This window comes from Podarcis gaigeae, assembly GCF_964106915.1.
Source record: "Podarcis gaigeae genome assembly, chromosome: 1".
Lineage (NCBI taxonomy): Eukaryota > Metazoa > Chordata > Lepidosauria > Squamata > Lacertidae > Podarcis > Podarcis gaigeae.
In genome coordinates this window covers 9,604,862-9,623,086 of record NC_139678.1, presented here as the reverse complement: position 1 = coordinate 9,623,086, position 18,225 = coordinate 9,604,862, and the positions used below count along the sequence as shown (strand labels likewise).

The window sequence follows — 18,225 nt, the reverse complement described above, 5'->3', positions numbered from 1 at the left end:
CAGAATGCAATAGTGGTGCCCGCCCTGTGGAACGCTCTCCCATCATATGTCTTTTTTTATATAATAGATTTTATTAAAGTTTTGAAGGTTACAGAAAGAAAAATAGAAAAAGTTAAACAAAACACACACACACAAAAAAAACACAAATCCAACCTTTACATAACTTTCTTTCCTTTGCTTATTTCCTTGACCTCCTCACACCTCCCTTTTTTGTATTCTAGTTCAATTAGATATTTCAGCAAATCCTTTCCATCTTTACTTTTATCCTAAAAAATTATCTTGATATACTATAATTTTACATTCTCCTCTTTCACTAATTACCAATCCATTTTTACTTAATCCTTTATAACATTTCTGCTAAAACCACATCGCTTCATTCCAACACCCTTCTAACATTCCTTAATTTTACAATGTTTCTGTAGATAAACTTTATATTTTTTCCAATCTTCTTCCACCGACTCTTCTCCCTGGTCTCAGATTGTGAAGCGTAAGGCAGAATGCAATAGTGGTGCGCGCCCTGTGGAACGCTCTCCCATCATATGTCAAACAGATAAACCACCACACAACTCCCCGAAGACATCTTAAGGCAGCCTATTATCAGGAAGTTTTTAATGTTTGATGTTTTGCTGTGTTTTTAATATGCTGAAATCTGCGGGCAACCCAGTCAGATGGCCAGGGTATAAGTAATATTATTGTTACTATTATTATTATTAATAATAATAAAATTTATTTATATCCCGCCCTCCCCAGCCGAAGCCGGGCTCAGAGCAGCTAACAACTGTAAAACGATAAAACATTCTAAAATCATTTCATTATAAAATTAATTCCAATCAAATTAATGGCAACCATTGGGCTAGAAGTTCTGTAAGAATTGCCAAAGGAGGAAGTCAGGCTGAGTCCAAACCAAAGGCCAGGTGGATCAGCTCTGTCTTGCAAGCCCTGAGGAAAGATGTCAAGTCCCGCAGGGCCCTAGTCTCTTGTGACAGAGCGTTCCACCAGAACGAGTATAATCTATACTCTTTCATTTAATGAATGTGGGGAGTTTTTCTTAAAACCAAAAATTTATTTTAAGATATGAGTAATACAATATAATTTTATGTACAATGCTAAACCTGAGAACCGTTTCTCAGCATTCGTATGTCCCAGGGGCATGAAATCCCCTGTTCAGCACATCAAACTATTGCACGACACAGAACAAGTTTTCTTCGCTTTGAGCTTTCCATAGAGGTTCTTCCTGCCTTCTTGAAATGAGAACAGGGGCGTGTGCAGTTTGCAGCGTGTCTTCAGGCCACTTGGACAGCCTCGTCCGCTAGCCGGAGGCACGCTCCCTTCAGGCAAAGCCAATTCACACCGTTTGGATTCTCCTCTCAACGAGCTCGCTTCCTTTTGCTGGGCATGAAGTCTGGCAAACAAGAGAAGGAAAAAGTGGCCATCATCCAAAAAATCGGGAAAGGAAAAGGATTTAAGAAAGCCAAGCCTGAACAAGAAACATTTCTCAGTAAAGTTTTTAGGAAGAAATGGTGAGAAGAGGAAGGTTAGTTTGCACGACTTCCCACAACAAGGAATTGTTGTGGAATAATTTGGGAATTATAGGGACAGAACTACCTAAATGGTATAGAAATTTATTTATGCATGCTACTACAGCAACAAGAATGTTACTTGCCCCAAAATGGAAAGAAGCCCCAAAATGGAAAGAAGTCCCAGTAAAGGAAGAATCGATACAAATACATATGCAGAAATGGCAAAGCTTAGCAGAAGAATACAGTGGTGCCCCGCAAGACGAACGCCTCGCAAGACGAAAAACCCGCTAGACAAAAGGGTTTTCCGTTTTGGAGGCGCTTCGCAAAACCAATTTCCCTATGGGCTTGCTTCGCAAGAAGAAAGGCCATAGGGAAATCTCCGGGGACCTCTTTTAAATGCTGGCGGTGGGGAGCAAAGCCTTCCCCCCCCCTCCGGCCTTCAGAAGAGGTCCAGGAAGGCCGGCGGGGCCGAAAGGCTTTGCTCCCCACCGCCAGCATTTTAAAAGCAGTCCGGGATAGCAGGGAAGCGCTTCCCGCTATCCCGGACGGCTTTTGAAGGCAGACGGGGGGGGGGGAAGTCTTTGCTCCCCCCTGCCTGCCTTCCCGGGAGAGCGGAGAAACGCAGCACGTTTCTCCGCTGTCCTGGACGGCTTTTGAAGGCAGGCGGGGGGGGGAGCAAAGACTTTTGCCCCCCGCCCGCCTTCAGAAGAGGTCCTGGACCTCTTCTGAAGGCTGGCGGGGGGCAAAAGTCTTTGCTCCCCCCCTGCCTGCCTTCCCGGGGGCTTTTATATCGCCCCGGGACAGCGGAGAATTCCTCCGCTGTCCCGGGGCGATTTTAAAATGCTGGCGGGCGGCAGTGAAGCCTTCGCTGCCGCCCGCCAGCATTTTAAGATCGCCCCGGACAGCGGAGAAGTCCTCAGCTGTCCCGGGGTTTTTAAAATGCTGGGGGACGGCAGTGAAGCCTTCGCTGCCGCCCGCCAGCATTTTAAGATCGCCCAGGACAACGGAGATGTCTCCGCTGTCTCGGGAAGGCAGGCGGGGGGGAAGCAAAGACTTTCGCCCCCCGCTGGCCTTCAGAAGAGTTCGGGGGACAGACTGTCCCCGGACCTGGTCTGAAGGCGGTTTCCATAGAAACGCATTGATTGATTTTCAATGCATTCCTATGGGAAACCGTGCTTCGCAAGACGAAAAACTCGCAAGACGAAAAGACTTGCGGAACGAATTAATTTCGTCTTGCGAGGCACCACTGTAAGAAATCAAAATAACAAACGCTTTATAAAAGAATGGAAATGGTTTATTGAACATTTACAGATAAATTGTAAATAGATAAAAACATTGGCAGGATTATTGTAATAACCTGCAGTGCTGGAAGAGTAGATATTTATGGTAGATAATTAAATGAGTAAATTAAATGAATTCGGATATGCAGAAGGTATGAAAAAAATCAATTTAAGGAACCGCAGAAAGAGGGGGGAAGGAAGTCAAATTTTGAAATGTTAAATGGATTGTAAAATTAATGAAATGTATAAATTTGAAAAGTATGAATAAAAAACTATTTTAAAAAGAAGAGGAGAGGGAAGCTAGCTTGCACAACAAGGACACCCTGCAATGTACCTTCGTCACTGGGATGGTCAACATCTTCATCTTCATCATCCTCTGCAATCACAGGCATACTCAGGCTCCCAGTACTCTGCTCCTCTGTCAACTGCAAAGTCCCTGCAAAGGCAACACCAATCTTGAAAAGGAACTGGTTTCCAGTTTAGATCCATAGCTACCGTACTTTTCTGTCTATAAGACACCCCCATGTATAAGACGTTGCTTATTTTTCGGGACTCAAATTTAAGAAAATGGGGGGGTGTTGAGCTTTTTTTTTTTTTTTTGAGGATTTCCCAGGGTTGTTGAGCTTTGTTGGGGGGGGGGGTTGCCAAAATTCCGCCTCCCGTCGGTCCCATCGCCAGCAGAAGCTGCCAATCGCCCGCCCAACTGCCAGGGTGTCAGCCAATCAACACCACCCATTGGCGCAACAACCAATAACACACACAACAGCTGCTGACAGCTGACATCCACCCTATGCACAACCCCCACTTTTTAGCATGGCAGAGATATCACCTTGCCAAGAAAGGTCTATATAGCTATATAGCTATGGTTTTCTCAGTAGTGATGTATGGAAGTGAGAGCTGGACCATAAAGAAGGCTGATCACTGAAGAATTGATACTTTTGCATTCTGATCCTGGAGGAGACTCTTGAGAGTCCCATGGACTGCAAGAAGATCAAACCTCTCCATTCTGAAGAAAATCAGCCCTGAATGCTCACTGGAAGGACAGATCCTGAAGCTGAGGCTCCAATACTTTGGCCACCTCATGAGAAGAGAAGACTCCCTGGAAAAGACCCTGATGTTGGGAAAGATGGAGGGCACAAGGAGAAGGGGACGACAGAGGACGAGATGGTTGGATAGTGTTCTCGAAGCTACCAGCATGAGTTTGACCAAACTGCGGGAGGCAGTGGAAGACAGGAGTGCCTGGCGTGCTCTGGTCCATGGGGTCATGAAGAGTCGGACACAACTAAACGACTAAACAACAACAATGCACGGAAAAGTACAGTAAGTCCTTGCCGGTCAGTTTTGCAGATGAGGTTAAACTCTTTCAGGATGCTGGTTTTTAACAAAAGGAGCCTAATAATGCAAAAGACTCTGCAGAGCATCTCTTTACTAATGGTGGGGAACAAAAAGATGGCCAGCGCCTAATAACCTTTTGTCTCAGCAATGCAATTGACAGTCCCAAAATGGACAGATCCGAGATATCTCCATATTTACGAATGGAGGTGGAAGGTGCAGACTTCAGCACTTAACAGAGAAACTTGCGGAACAAAGGAAGACCGGAAGGGGAAAGCAATAGGAAAAACGACTGTATGGAAATATGACTTCCTTTGAGGACTCATATGAACAAATGCAAACTGATCTGGAATCATAACGAGGACAGTTGTTGTGCAATGTGTTTTGTAGGTTGTGTGCTAATGAAGAGGGCGTGGAACGAGGTTGAGTTACAAGAATACGGGAATATCCAACTGTAATTCTAAAAATTAAAAAGCTTTTTAAAAAAACCCAGGATACTCTCATTATATTTTGCTAATTGCTTGCATAGCTACAGCTGATTGAATTCTCTTCTGATCTTCTGTTAAAGAGGAAGATGAACACTGTTCTTACTTCTCCCTGCAAGTACCTTGGACCAACCATTCGTATATTTATGAATGTAGGAAGCTGTCTTATATTGATTCAGGCCACTGGGCCCCATCTAGCGCAGTAGTGACTACACAGTGGTTAGCCGGGATTTCAGAGGGGACATTCCCAGCCCTAGCTAGAGACTAAACCCGAGACTTTTTGCGTGCAAAATATGCTGTACCCCAGATCCATGGCCTTTCATAAGCATCTGCAAAGTTTGGGAGGGTGGGGGAGGCGTTCTAACGCTTAGCATAGTAAAAGGAAGTGGTTTGCATAAAAGATAATAGAAACACAATGTAATTAAGTAAAAAATTCCCTGAAAATTAGGTAAAACCTGTTCAAGGTGACTGCCAGTAGGCCACCCCATAATATCCACAAGATGATCAGAAGCACAATGGGCTGAAGGAGGTGTCAGCATTGCCCTTGAGCCAGTGCCACCAACTGGACTCACACACTTCAGCCCCGACTGGGCTAGGCGAGCTGGGTAGCACTTCCAGAGACCACCTTCTGCACAGGAACAGGTCAAAGTGCTGTGGACTCACAGCTTAGAGTTGTGAGCACCGGATTCACTCCAACAAGAAGACAGTTGTCGCACAGCAGAGTACAGCAGAGTCTAGCAGAGTATAAACGACTCGGAGAGCAGCTCTTCTTTATTCTATCTACAACTACTAGACAACTATATACAGAGCTTAATGAGGTCTAAGCATAAATGAATGCTGCACTGCACTGAGTGTCTGCAGCTGCTCTTAGCAGCAACCTTATCTCTACACACGATCTCTAACACTCAGTGTCTCTCTCTCTCCCCGACACACTGTGACGCTGGAGTAGAATAAGTAGAGAGCAGAACACGCCTCTTTCTCTCTGGAGAATCAGCAGAGATCATCAGGAGATTCTTGGATATGGGACGGCAGGCGCACACGCAAGACACTCACATCCCCTCCCCTATGGCAACCAGTCCAAAGATGCTCTTATCAAAGGATGGCCCTTCCCAGGAGCTGTTCATGGAGGCCTGTGCAGCAACTGCACCAATTTCAGGAGTGAACATGTGTTATGCGAGAGCAAAGGATTTCAACCCCCTCTCCCCTGCCCAACACACACAAACACACTTCTGTTTTGGAAAAGCGTTTCCCTACCTCTGCTTTTCAGAGTTTCTTTCTTCCTCCTTGGCTGCAAACTTTTGCTGGGTTTCTTAGCCCTTGGCGACTTGGATTTCCCACGATCTGTTGATTCGGAAGACTCCAGCTTAACTTGGCGGTGGCGTCTTGATTTGGAAGCCTAAAATATTTGGGTTTTTTTAAAAAAAAAAAAAAGCCAGAGAAATAAACTAAGCAAGAAAGAAAACAAAATTTTAGTAGTGTGCATTGTGGGGGGGGGGGGGGAGACAATCAAATGAACTGCTTGGCTCTTGCCACTGCTTAATTCTGCCCCCTGTAATGTTGTCATATGCCATATTCATTAATAGAATGATCACGAAGGAAAGTTAGGAATTCAACCCCTTGGCACAGGGTAGGCATGGACTCATAACACACAAGATTCCTGCGGGAGGAATACATATTCTATTACCCACTAGTATTATACAACAGCAATTTCACCGTCGCATGAAATCATGGATCTCTTATTGGTACTTCAAGGGAGCAGTGTTAAAATTGTTAAATCCCTCATCACGACCCTAATCGAATTTGCCCCTTCTCCCCATGGCTGTTTTTAAGCTTCAGAAAAAGATGTCAAGGATCCAATTGCAGATATCTAATCTAGCTTGCCCTCAGTCACTGAGTTCTCCCTGTTGCATTTTAAATTCTGATCTTCCAGTGCTGCAAGTCTGCTAGTTGGCCACTGATCAATGCACTTAACTTACATAGGTGATTTAAAAATAAAAATCACTTTTTAATATTACAGTGCACTCATATTTCAATATCAGTGCATGATATTGTGCAAAATTGTTGGACCCAACTAGCTACAGTTGGTTCTTCTTCTTAGGACTAACCTGTGAAAGACTGTGAGCTTTTCAAATTACAGAACTTGGATCATTTTTCATCTCATCTTTTTTTTAAAAAAATAATATTTATTAAGGGTTTTTTAATTACAATATAAATAAACAAACAAAAATATTACATATCATAACATCTTTTCTTATCTCCTTTGGACTTCCTCACATCTCCCGCTCCTGCGTTCCAAGTTATAAAAATTAAACCAGCAATTTGTCACCTTGTCTCCATCCTTACTGTCTAGTTTTCCAATGTTATATCTCAAATTTTAGATACATTTATTTCACTCTTAGCCTAATAATTATCTAAAAAGATTTGTTTTTTCTTAAATTTAATTTGTCTTCATAATTCACCTCATCTGTTTTGATGGTGCCAAATTATTTATAGTCAAGCATCCTGCTTAACATTCATACAATTTACAATATTTTTGCAAATAAATCTTAAATTTTTTCCAGTCTTTTTCTACTGTCTCCTCTCCCAGATCTCGGATTCTGCCAGTCATCTCGGCCAGTTCCATGTAGTCTATCAGTTGCATCTGCCATTCTTCCAGTGTGGGTAGATCTTGGGTTTTCCAATGCTTGGCCATTTTTCATCTCATCTTTAACTCAATAACACAGTCTGTCCGTGTCATAGGCAACTAATATATATTATAACTTATACTGCATTAACATATCCTCAATACAGTGGTGCCCCGCAAGACGAACGCCTCGCAAGACGGAAAACCCAGTAGACGAAAGGGTTTTCCGTTTTGGAGGCGCTTCGCAAAACGAATTTCCCTATGGGCTTGCTTCGCAAGACGAAAAGGTCTTGCGAGTTCCTTCGGGTTTTTTCCCCTTTTCCCCCCTTTTCATAAGCCGCTAAGTCACTTATCAGCTGATCCGCTGATAAGCCGCTTAAAAGCTGATCGCTAAAAGCCGCTAAACCGCTAATAGCGCTAATCCGCTAAGCTGTCAATGGGCTTGCTTCGCAAGACGAAAAAACCGCTAGACGAAGAGCCTCACGGAACGAATTAATTTCGTCTTGCGAGGCACCACTGTACATGCATCAATAAAATAAATCAGAACAACAAGGAGTAGTAAGAGATATATAACTTTTCATCATACAGAAAAGTAAAGAAGGTATTAAGGAGAGTCATATATTTCAACTTAGAACCCATTATTGTGATGGAGAATTTCCTGATATTCCCTTCACACTTACTTGAACAACTGCAGAGTAAGATTTGGATTTGATGTCGGCTAACGCTCTGGCTCTTTCAAATCCCTGGAAAAGAAAAGACTTTTAGCATTGCATCACCTAGGCCTAGACAATGACACAGTTCCTACACCTGACTCTTTTGCCCTGAGATTCCAGGTAGCACAATAAGGATCGTATTTCTCCGTGTATAAGATGTGTGTGGACCATCAAGAAGGCTGTTCACCGAAGAATTGATGCTTTTGAATTCTGGTGCTGGAGGAGACTCTGGAGAGTCCCATGGACTGCAAGATCAAACCTATCCTTTCTTATGGAAATCAGCCCTGAGTGCTCACTGGAAGGACAGATCCTGAAGCTGAGGCTCCAAGACTTTGGCCACCTCATGAAAAGAGAAGACTCCCTGGAAAAGACCCTAATGTTGGGAAAGATGGAGGGCACAAGGAGAAGGGGACGACAGAGGACGAGATGGTTGGACAGTGTTCTTGAAGCTACCAGCATGAGTTTGACCAAACTGCGGGAGGCAGTGGAAGACAGGAGTGCCTGGCGTGCTTTGGTCCACGGGGTCACGAAGAGTCGGACACGACTAAACGACTAAACAACAAAGACGAAAATTGGGAGTCATCTTGAACACGGAACATGGGCATTGGGGAGAATTTTTAAAAGATTTAAGCATATGTCTGGGATTTTGGCTTGGGTGGGCTGAGGCGGTCTCTCCTGCTGCCGTCCCCCTCTCTCCCCACCCCCACCCCCGGCTGCTTGCTGGCGACTGGCTCGCCTCCTGAAGCCCCCACTGTCTCGACCACCAGATCGAGAGCAGCTGCCACCGCCGCTGAGAGCTGCCTCAGGCACCTCTCCTTGCCCTTCTTTCCTTCTTTCCCTCTTCCCCTCTCAAACTCCCACCCTGCCCCCAGCCCGCTCAGAACCTTCCTCAGCTCAGTTTGCTCGAAGGCATGGCCTGATGCAGAATGGTCGCTGCCTTCCCCTGGCTCTTCCTTAGCATCCTGCTTGGGAGCCTGCTTCCCGACAGCAGCAGCAGCTGCCACTGAGGGGGAGCATGTGGTGCCCCCCCCCCCCAGTTATTGCCTTTGCTTCTGCACCACAGCACAATGCATGCATCTCATGCCGGAAACTTTGAGGGCGATCACCCCCAAAAAGATCAACAACTTTCTGCTGCCAATCATCCAGAATTTTACTTCTATTTTAGGGTTTCACTTTCTTAGTTTTGGGTTCAAAAAAATAAGGGTCGTCTTATACACAGGGGACGTCTTAGACATGGAAAAATACGGTATTTCCTTACCTCTGTCCCTTGCGAAGGACCCTCCTGGTCATTCGTCGCTTCTTCACCCACAGTGGCCAAGGCCGGCTCCTGGAAAAGGCACAGGGATGAAGACTGAAATACGGAGGCCTTGGTCTAGAACAGCGGCTCCCATTGGAACCTTGGTTCCATGAACCAAGTGCTCCCTACCCTACCCTAGGAAAGGCGTTATTCAGAATAGCTGTTTGCACGACCCACTGAGGATAATAATCCCTGCATTGCGGAGGTTTGGACCAGAAGTCCCTTCTAACTCTACAATTCTACGAAGAGCACAATAGAATTCAAATCTGTAACAATTAATTGCACACTTATTAAAACCCAATTAAAAACCAGTATACCTGAAGGAGAATCTCCACCCCCATCGTTCTGCCCAGACCCTGAGATCCAGCTCCAAGGGCCTTCCGGTGGTTCCTTCACTGTGAGAAGTGAGGTTACAGGGAACCAGGCAGAGGGCCTTCTCGGTAGTGGCATCTGTCCTGTGGAACACCCTCCCATCAGATGTCAAAGAAATAAACAACTACCGTATGTACTTGAATATAAGCTGACTTTTTCAGCATATTTTTAATGCTGAAAAAGCCTCCCTCGGCTTATACGCAAGTGAGGTGGGCAGCGGCGGAGGGACGAGTGGCAAGAAAGGAGCCCTTTCTCGCTGCTCGTCCCTCCACCGCTGCCCGCCTCTCGCAAGGGCAGGCACAGGAGTCACGGCTGGTTTCGGGCTGCTTGTTCTTCCTCCTCCGCTGCCGCCGCCACCAGGTTTGTGGTGTGGTGAACCGGCTTATACTTGAGTCAATAAGTTTTCCCAGTTTTTTGTCCTAAAATTAGGTGCCTCGGCTTATATTCGGGTTGGCTTATACTTGGGTATATATGGTATCTGACTTTGAGAAGACATCTGAAGGCAACCCTGTTTAGGGAAGTTTTTAATGTTTAATGTTTTACCGTGTTTTTAATATTCTGTTGGGAGCCGCCCAGAGTGGCTGGGGAAACCCAGCCAGATGGGTAGGGTATAAGTACAGTGGTGCCCCGCAAGACGAACACCTCGCAAGACAGAAAACCCGCTAGACAAAAGGGTTTTCCGTTTTGGAGGCGCTTCGCAAAATGAATTTCCCTATGGGGTTGCTTCGCAAGATGAAAAAATCTTGCGAGTCCCCGCGGGTTTTTTTCGCTTTCCCCCCCCTTTTCCTAAGCCGCTAAGCCGCTTAACAGCTGATCCGCTGATAAGCCGCTTAACAGCTGATCGCTAGAAGCCGCTAGACAGCTGTAGCGCTAATCTGCTAAGCTGTCAATGGGCTTGCTTCGCAAGACGAAAAAACCGCTAGACGAAGAGAATCGCAGAACGGATTCTTTTCGTCTTGCGAGGCACCACTGTAAGTTTATTCATTCATTCATTCATTCTTAGAACTAGTTTAATGAATTCTACGGCACTGATCAGCTTGATCCAGTGATACAAGCTTTTCAAAGTCTGATAGTCATTTACATTTCCAACAAGTCCCCCCCCCCCCCACTAGGTGACCCCGCTGCTCCCCAGGGGGTAATACTGCCCACTTTGGGATGCAAAGGGCTAAAGCAAGGTACTCTAGAGATCGGAGGAATCGTGACGTGCAATGAGCACTGTGCATCAAATTTAATACACACAGAACACGCCCCTTCATCTGTTCTGCATAGGTGTCTTGGCTATTCACATATGACCAATGAACTGGCTCTCTCATCTGCTTGGAAAACAGGCTGTTCTCTTGTCCTGTTTACACAGCATCGTGCCGCAATGGCAGCTGTAGGCCCAGGTGGATCTCTCTAGATCTGCGCGTTCTTCACTCACCGCAACAAGACACAGCGCAAAGATTGCCTCTGCAACAATCCAAACAAGTGTGCAATTCACACACCCCTATATTGTCCCCATTAGCTTCTAGATCTAATGTTTATTAAATGGGTTTTCCCCCTAAATTGATTTTTGAATTCTGAATTTATTGTTATTCATGTTTTATACTGTATTTTATGCTGCTTTATGTTGCATCAACTAAGTGTTTTAAATTTGTTGTTAGCCGCCCTGAGCCCGGTTTTCTGAACCGATAAGGGCAGGGTATAAATAAAAAATTGTTGTTGTTGTTAGATGCCACCCAAACACAACAGAAATTTATACTGTTTGGCACTCCACAGCGAGAGCCCTCCAATCTGTGTTGCTCTTGTATCATTAGTGTGTCAGAATTCCACAGAAACAGAGAGAAACAATGTGCAAAAGCCAACAACTACATGGCAAATTTCCCCGGTTCAGCTCTGGTCTGCACAGACCTGCATTTGCCTAAACTATTTAAGGCTTTGGGGAAAGGTAGGTGGGATACTTTAAAAAGTGCAGCATAAGCGGCAAAGTGAGAAATGGTTTTCCAATCACCCGTACAAGCTTCAACAGCGCACACACACACACAAAAACAAAAAAGGAAGCCACCTACCGCTTTGTTCTTCTGCCACTCTTGATGCTCCAAAATGATGTTCTTGAAATTGTCTATAAAGTCGTCTTTTATCAGATTAAGAGCCTTGTCCGGCTGGGACTGGTCCTCAGAGATCAGGCACTTCATCTTTTGGTAGTGGTCGTGAATGTTCTTAGCTTCCTTAAAATGTAAATAAATATATTGACCGGCAGGAAAGTTTTGGAAGCCAAAGTGAAACTTAACCACGGAAGACTTTGAAAGATCGCAACAGAATGCTCTCCCCCCAGGGAAATTAGCCTAGCGCCTTCATTATACACCTTTAGGCACCAGGCAAATGTTCCTTTTTAACCAGGCCTTTGGTTGATCTGATTTACATTTTATGCACTTTTAAAAATGGGGGTTGGGGTTGGGGAGGGTTATTGGAGTGTTGTTTTTATTTTGATTATATATATTGTGGTTTTATATTTAAATCCACTTCCAGAGCTTCGACTCTAGTTGGAGAGAGAGTTGTTGGGAGGGAGAGCAGGAGAGCAGGGGGGAAATAGGTACAATTGTATTAGTAGTAACGAATGGCGCTTTTCTCAACATTCTCCATTGGCAACAGCCTGAAGCAGATGTAACAATGATCTCCAATCCATGGCAGTATATCCGAGCGGGTTCTTCAAACCCCAGTTGGCTTCAGTTACAAGGACAACCATGATTAGCTGAAGCACAGACATGATGCTACAATCATATTAAAGTAAAATATGAAATGAAAGGAAGGACATTCAAATGAGGAGAGAGGGGCACGTCGGCCCTTTGTTTATCCCTATGTGCCTAAGCATGAATATGAGATTGAGAAGGTTGTGTCTGCACCACATTGACAGAACACACACACACAAAATGATTTTAAAAACAAATGCTAGATTGGGTTTTCCCTAGGACTGAGAGATCCAACAGGAAAACTAAGAGTTGCGCTTGCTGCTCCTGAGCATGCATATGTATTAATCAGAAACACAATTCAAATAAAAGTCATGCTTTGCAACCCCAACACATAGGAGGGTTTGCGGGTGGTATTTAAATTTGCCACACCTTCCATGTGGTTGCAGCATCACCGTCTGTGCGTGAAGGGACAGAATGGCCCCTGGAACAGGGCAACATTGCTAAATCAGCAGGCTAGGCCACCGAAAGATGCTGCAGCAGAAACAGCAGAAATGTTAAGAGCATGATGCGTACGCCACCTCTAAGAAGTCATCTGGCTTAAGCATTGCAACTCGGTCGTCCGGATCCCTGAACTCGCTCCTGGTTTCCGTCTTCTCCTGCATGTTCTTCTTAGTCCTAAAGGAAAGCTAAACAGAGGTGGTTGTCTCAGGATAAAAGTGGAAAGAAAAACTGGATGAGCAAACAAAAGTGAAATGCCACTGAGGTTTCAAGAAGGTAAGAAACCTAGGGAGGAATCACCTAACCAGCCCCGTCAGTGGAAGCCCTGACCCCAGGGTGGATAAAAATCAAATATTATTTTTTAAAAAAAATTAAAAATGGATTTTTAAAAATCAGATTTTTGTATTTAAATTAGATTTTTAAAATAAAATGCTTTTGGAGGAAAAATCTTTCTATAGTTTTCTATTTAAGTTACATTATAGTCCAAAGGCTATTCATCAGGAAATAAGGATTTGTTTTAAGTTTTTCATGTGTGCTAAAACTCAGTCTAAGTTTTTTTAAAAAAGTTGTTTCACCACATCAGTTATTGATACATATGCTATAATGTTATTGTTTTAGTGAAATAAATTGTTTCAATAAATTGTTTAAATTGTTATGAAGAAAATTATTGTTTTTCTCCTTCCAATAAAGTACAGCAGAAAAGTTGTCCAAATATAAACAGTTAACTTATTAAACCTCACAATAATTTCATAATTACCTGTCTATGTATTTCTAATAGTATAACCAATAAGAGATAAAAGGACACATTCTACTCATGTAAAAACATGCTGATTCCCGGACCATCCGCAGGCCGGATTTAGAAGGCGATTGAGCCGGATCCGGACACCGGGCCTTAGTTTGCCTACCCATGGCTTAGAGCAGCGGTTCTCAACCTGTGGGTCCCCAGATGTTGTTGGACTACAGCTCCCATCATTCCTGAGCTCTGGCCTTGCTAGCTAGGGGTGATGGGAGTTGTAGTTCAACAACATCTGGGGACCCACAGGTTGAGAAAGGCTGGCTTAGAGACTTTTTAGAGGGTGCTCCCCACTTACGCGATTTTTGCTTATGCATGAGGGGCGGAGGGGGGGAGGAAGGTGACACCCGCGTATGTGAGGACAATGCCTGAACAATTTTGCTAATATCAATCCAGTAACTCACAAATTTAGGCATTGCTGTGAAATGGAACGCTCTGTCCATACGAAGCTTCCGGAAGACATAGGCTGCGTCGTAATGCTGAGCATCTAACAGTTCCTGCTGGAATTTCATGACTTCAGCCCAGTCTTTGAGCGCAACCCTGATCTGAAGAAACAAACACAGGCACGTCTTCAAATTCAAGTCAGAAAAAAAGGCAAGCTAAAAGCACGTAAGCAAATGCAAGCAGGATTTATACCTTTTGCTTCGGTTGGCACAACTGTGTATTGTACAATCCATACAGAAGATAAAGGGCACCAACTCTGATCTGGAAAGTGTAGGGAGGAAAGAAGTACGGCCACACCAGCGCCAAAGCTTCCTTGGTGAACTTTATTTGCTCCGGAGTCCTTATTTTACCACTAGGTTGAAAAAAGAAAAGATACAGCATGGCATTTGTCAATCCCATCAGTTATACGTCAAGAAAATACTACATCCATGATGACAGAAGAGGAGGGTCAGTGCTCAAGGGTTTAAACAGGTTGCCCCAGCCTTGTTCGAAAAGCCCTAGACCAAAATCAGATGCTTAAAAAGTTGGGACCACTTTAATCCGTTCCGGTATTTTAAAATGTTGTACGTTTTAAAGTGGGCTGGTGGATTTTTCTCCATTTAACAGTTTTATCTCTTTGTAAACCACTTTGAGGTTTTATATCGTCAAGCGTTGAAATAAATAAATAAAACTAACAAATAAAACTAAAATGAAATGGTATAAATGAAATAAAACATTGCATTGCTTGGGGGGTGGTTATTGGTTTGGTTTGTTCTTGTTCCTTTTATTCTGTATTTTGTGTTTTTACCTTGTATTTCAATGTTGTGAGCCACCCTGATATCTATGGATGAGGGGTGGTATAAAAAATTAAATAATAATAATAATACTTTTACATCCTACCCTTTTCTCCAAGGAGTTCAAGGGAGAATACATGATTCCCTTTCCCCGCCCTCCTCCTTTAATCCTCACAACAGCCCTGTGAGGTTGGCTTGCCTGGGGGGCAGTCACCCCCAGTGAACTTCATGGCCCAGTGGGGATTTGAACGTGGTCTCCCAGGTCCCAGTCAGACATTCCTAACCCAGCCTTTCCCAACCTTGGGTCACCAGACGTGGTTGGCCTACAACTCCCAACCATCCGTAGCTATCAGGACCGGTGGTCTGAGAAGATGGGAGTTATAGTCCGGCAGCATCGGAGGGGGGGGGCCCAAGGTTGAGAAAAGCTGTTCTTACCACTACACTTGAGAATCACAGAACTGTAGAGTTGGAAGGGACCTCCAAGCATCATCTAGTCCAGGCATAGGCAAACTCGGCCCTCCAGATGTTTGGGGACTACAACTCCCATCATCCCTAGCTAACAGGACCAGTGGTCAGGGATGATGGGAATTGTAGTCTCAAAACATCTGGAGGGCTGAGTTTGCCTATGCCTGATCTAGTCCAACCCCCTGCAATACAATGTTAACGTTTTAGGGTTTTGTTTTGCTTTTAAAAATGTATGTTTTCAAATTAGGTTTGTTAATTTTTTTCAGAATGCATTGTTTTACCCTTTTTTGTAAACTGGGCATAAAGGTAAAGGGACCCCTGACCATTAGGTCCAGTCGTGGCCTACTTTGGGGTTGCGGCGCTCATCTCACTTTACTGGCCGAGGGAGCCGGTGTACAGCTTCCAGGTCATGTGGCCAGCATGACTAAGCCGCTTCTGGCAAACCAGAGCAGTGCACGGAAACACCTTTTACCTTCCCGCCGGAGTGGTACCTATTTATCTACTTGCACTTTGACGTGCTTTGGAACTGCTAGGTTGGCAGGAGCAGGGACCGAGCAACGGGAGCTCACCCCATCGCAGGGATTCGAACCACCAACCTTCTGATCGGCAAGTCCTAGGCTCTGTGGTTTAACCCACAGCACAACAACTGTATCAACATCTGAACAGCACACCACTGGCTGGATCCTGGTCAAGGACAGTGAGAACCATAGGAAAGGCTGGCCAAAAGTGTTTTGGTACCTGACGCTAACCAGTGTGGAGGGGGGAGTGAAGATCTACACCAGTGCTTCCAAACTTGAGTCACCAGCTGGTTTTTTTGGACTACAACTCCCATCATCCCTCGCTTACCGGACAAGTAGTCAAGGATGATGGGAACTGTAGTCCAAAAAACAACAACAGTGAGTGAGCCAAGTTTGGGGAACCCTGATCTACATTAAAGGCAAGGACGGGGGCGAAAGATCTGCACTGGGATCCGCTGCCCTTGTGGATACCGCCCGAATGTAGGATTGGAAGGGCACCCCCGAGGGTCATCCAGCCCAACCCCGCCTTGCAATGCAGCGTTCGCAGCTGACCAATCCTGACCTTAGAATCATAGAATCATAGAGTTGGAAGAGACCACAAGGGCCATCGAGTCCAACCCCCTGCCAAGCAGGAAACACCATCAGAGCACTCCTGACATATGGTTGTCAAGCCTCTGCTTAAAGACCTCCAAAGAAGGAGACTCCACCACACTCCTTGGCAGCAAATTCCACTGTCAAACAGCTCTTACTGTCAGGAAGTTCTTCCTAATGTTTAGGTGGAATCTTCTTTCTTGTAGTTTGGAACCATTGCTCCGTGTCCGCTTCTCTGGAGCAGCAGAAAACAACCTTTCTCCCTCCTCTATGTGACATCCTTTTATATATTTGAACATGGCTATCATATCACCCCTTAACCTCCTCTTCTCCAGGCTAAACATGCCCAGCTCCCTTAGCCGTTCCTCATAAGGCATCGTTTCCAGGCCTTTGACCATTTTGGTTGCCCTCCTCTGGACACGTTCCAGTTTGTCAGTGTCCTTCTTGAACTGTGGTGCCCAGAACTGGACACAGTACTCCAGGTGAGGTCTGACCAGAGCAGAATACAGTGGCACTATTACTTCCCTTGATCTAGATGCAATACTCCTATTGATGCAGCCCAGAATTGCATTGGCTTTTTTAGCTGCCACATCACACTGTTGGCTCATGTCAAGTTTGTGGTCAACCAAGACTCCTAGATCCTTTTCACATGTACTGCTCTCAAGCCAGTACATTCCTGCCTTCCCTCCCTCCCACCCAGCCTGCAGTGCAGGACTTTCAGCTCAATTGCTTCAGTCCCGCCCCTTCTTGGAAGGGGCGGCAAGGGGTGCAGGCACTCTGCCCATGCCCAGAGGCCCCGCTCACTAGAAGATGGTGTGGAAGCGCAGCTCCCTCCACAGCGAGGCGAAGTCCTCGAAGCGGACGCTCTCGGCCTGCTGGAAGCTGCTGAGCAGAGCCTCGCAGTCCGTCTTCAGGCCCGGCCAGCTGGCGGCCATGGTCGCCGCCGCCGCCGCCGCCCCCTGTCAGCACTGGCGTCCCCACTGCGCCTGCGCGCTGCACGCTTGTTGTAGCTCAGCGAGAGAACGGGAAAGGTTAACCCTGCCGCTGCCGCTCTCGAAACAACCCCAGGGAGACGCGCTCCCCATGTGCGTGTTGCCCTTTTAAGAGTCGAGCTCGCGGAAGCGGAGGTGGGCGACTACAGCCAATCAGAGCCACGGTTTAGGGGCTCGCTCCGCCCCTTCACTGAACTCCCACTTCTTTCTGCTTGGCTTTTTGGTTGAGTCTGGTCTCCTTAGCCCCGCCTCTGGGCGATGGTTTAAAAGGGTGTTGGGAGCCGGGCAGTAGCAGCTGCAAATAAGGTTGCTTGTTTTTTTAATAAAAGAGCCGCCTCTATAATTAGATTAATGAGCTTTTGGTGTTTTATCAACCTGTGTGTTTTTATTTCTTTGTTTCGCAAAATTTGCATGCCGCTTGACTGCAGAGAAAACCTCAACGCGGTTTTACAAAAAAAAAGAAAACTTGAAGGATGACGTTAGCACTGAAAAATGTACAACCATAATTTAAATATACAGAAAACTTTTTTTAAAACCCACAATAGAATAGATTTAAAACAAATTAACAAATCACGCAAACTTTCTAAACGTCTGGGTTTTAAAGTGCAGTTGTGAATTCTTCTTGATTTCCTTGGTTTTTTGCTTTTTGTAAACCGCTTTGTAAACCATCTCATTTATTTAGGCTGCAGTCCTAACCTCACTTACCTTTGAATTCACTACCCCACTGAATTCAACTGGACTTACTTGTGAGTTAACATGGTTAGGATTGCAGTCTGAGTATATTTTTTCTCTCCCACGAAAAAGCTACCGAACTGAACATTGCATCTGCATGCAAACATGTTAAGCCCACACTTAATCCT

General features: G+C 45.1%; 2 protein-coding genes across 2 annotated transcripts in view; both read right to left on the bottom strand.

Moving 5' to 3' along the window:
- The window catches only part of HIF1A (hypoxia inducible factor 1 subunit alpha), a 641,105-nt gene that overhangs the window by 573,093 nt on the left and 49,787 nt on the right, over window positions 1-18,225 (bottom strand). The window lies entirely within an intron of this gene.
- SNAPC1 (small nuclear RNA activating complex polypeptide 1) lies at window positions 1,043-17,372 on the bottom strand. The gene is made up of 10 exons (XM_083737414.1): window positions 17,178-17,372; window positions 14,219-14,378; window positions 13,987-14,127; window positions 12,870-12,977; window positions 11,671-11,829; window positions 9,212-9,280; window positions 7,921-7,983; window positions 5,872-6,013; window positions 3,135-3,236; window positions 1,043-1,402 (listed from the first exon to the last, which is right to left on the bottom strand). The coding sequence occupies exons 1-10, from the start codon at window positions 17,306-17,308 to the stop codon at window positions 1,368-1,370; spliced, it is 1,110 nt and encodes a 369-aa protein (XP_083593540.1). The 5' UTR covers window positions 17,309-17,372; the 3' UTR covers window positions 1,043-1,367.

Coding starts and splice junctions, on each gene's coding strand:
- SNAPC1 (XM_083737414.1), bottom strand. CDS start 17,308: ATGGCCGCCAGCTGGCCGGGCCTGAAGACGGACTGCGAGGCTCTGCTC. Junction 14,128..14,218: donor TGTGCCAACCGAAGCAAAAG/GTATAAATCCTG, acceptor TTGTTTCTTCAG/ATCAGGGTTGCGCTCAAAGA. Junction 6,014..7,920: donor CTTACTCTGCAGTTGTTCAA/GTAAGTGTGAAG, acceptor CAAATATTTTAG/GCTTCCAAATCAAGACGCCA.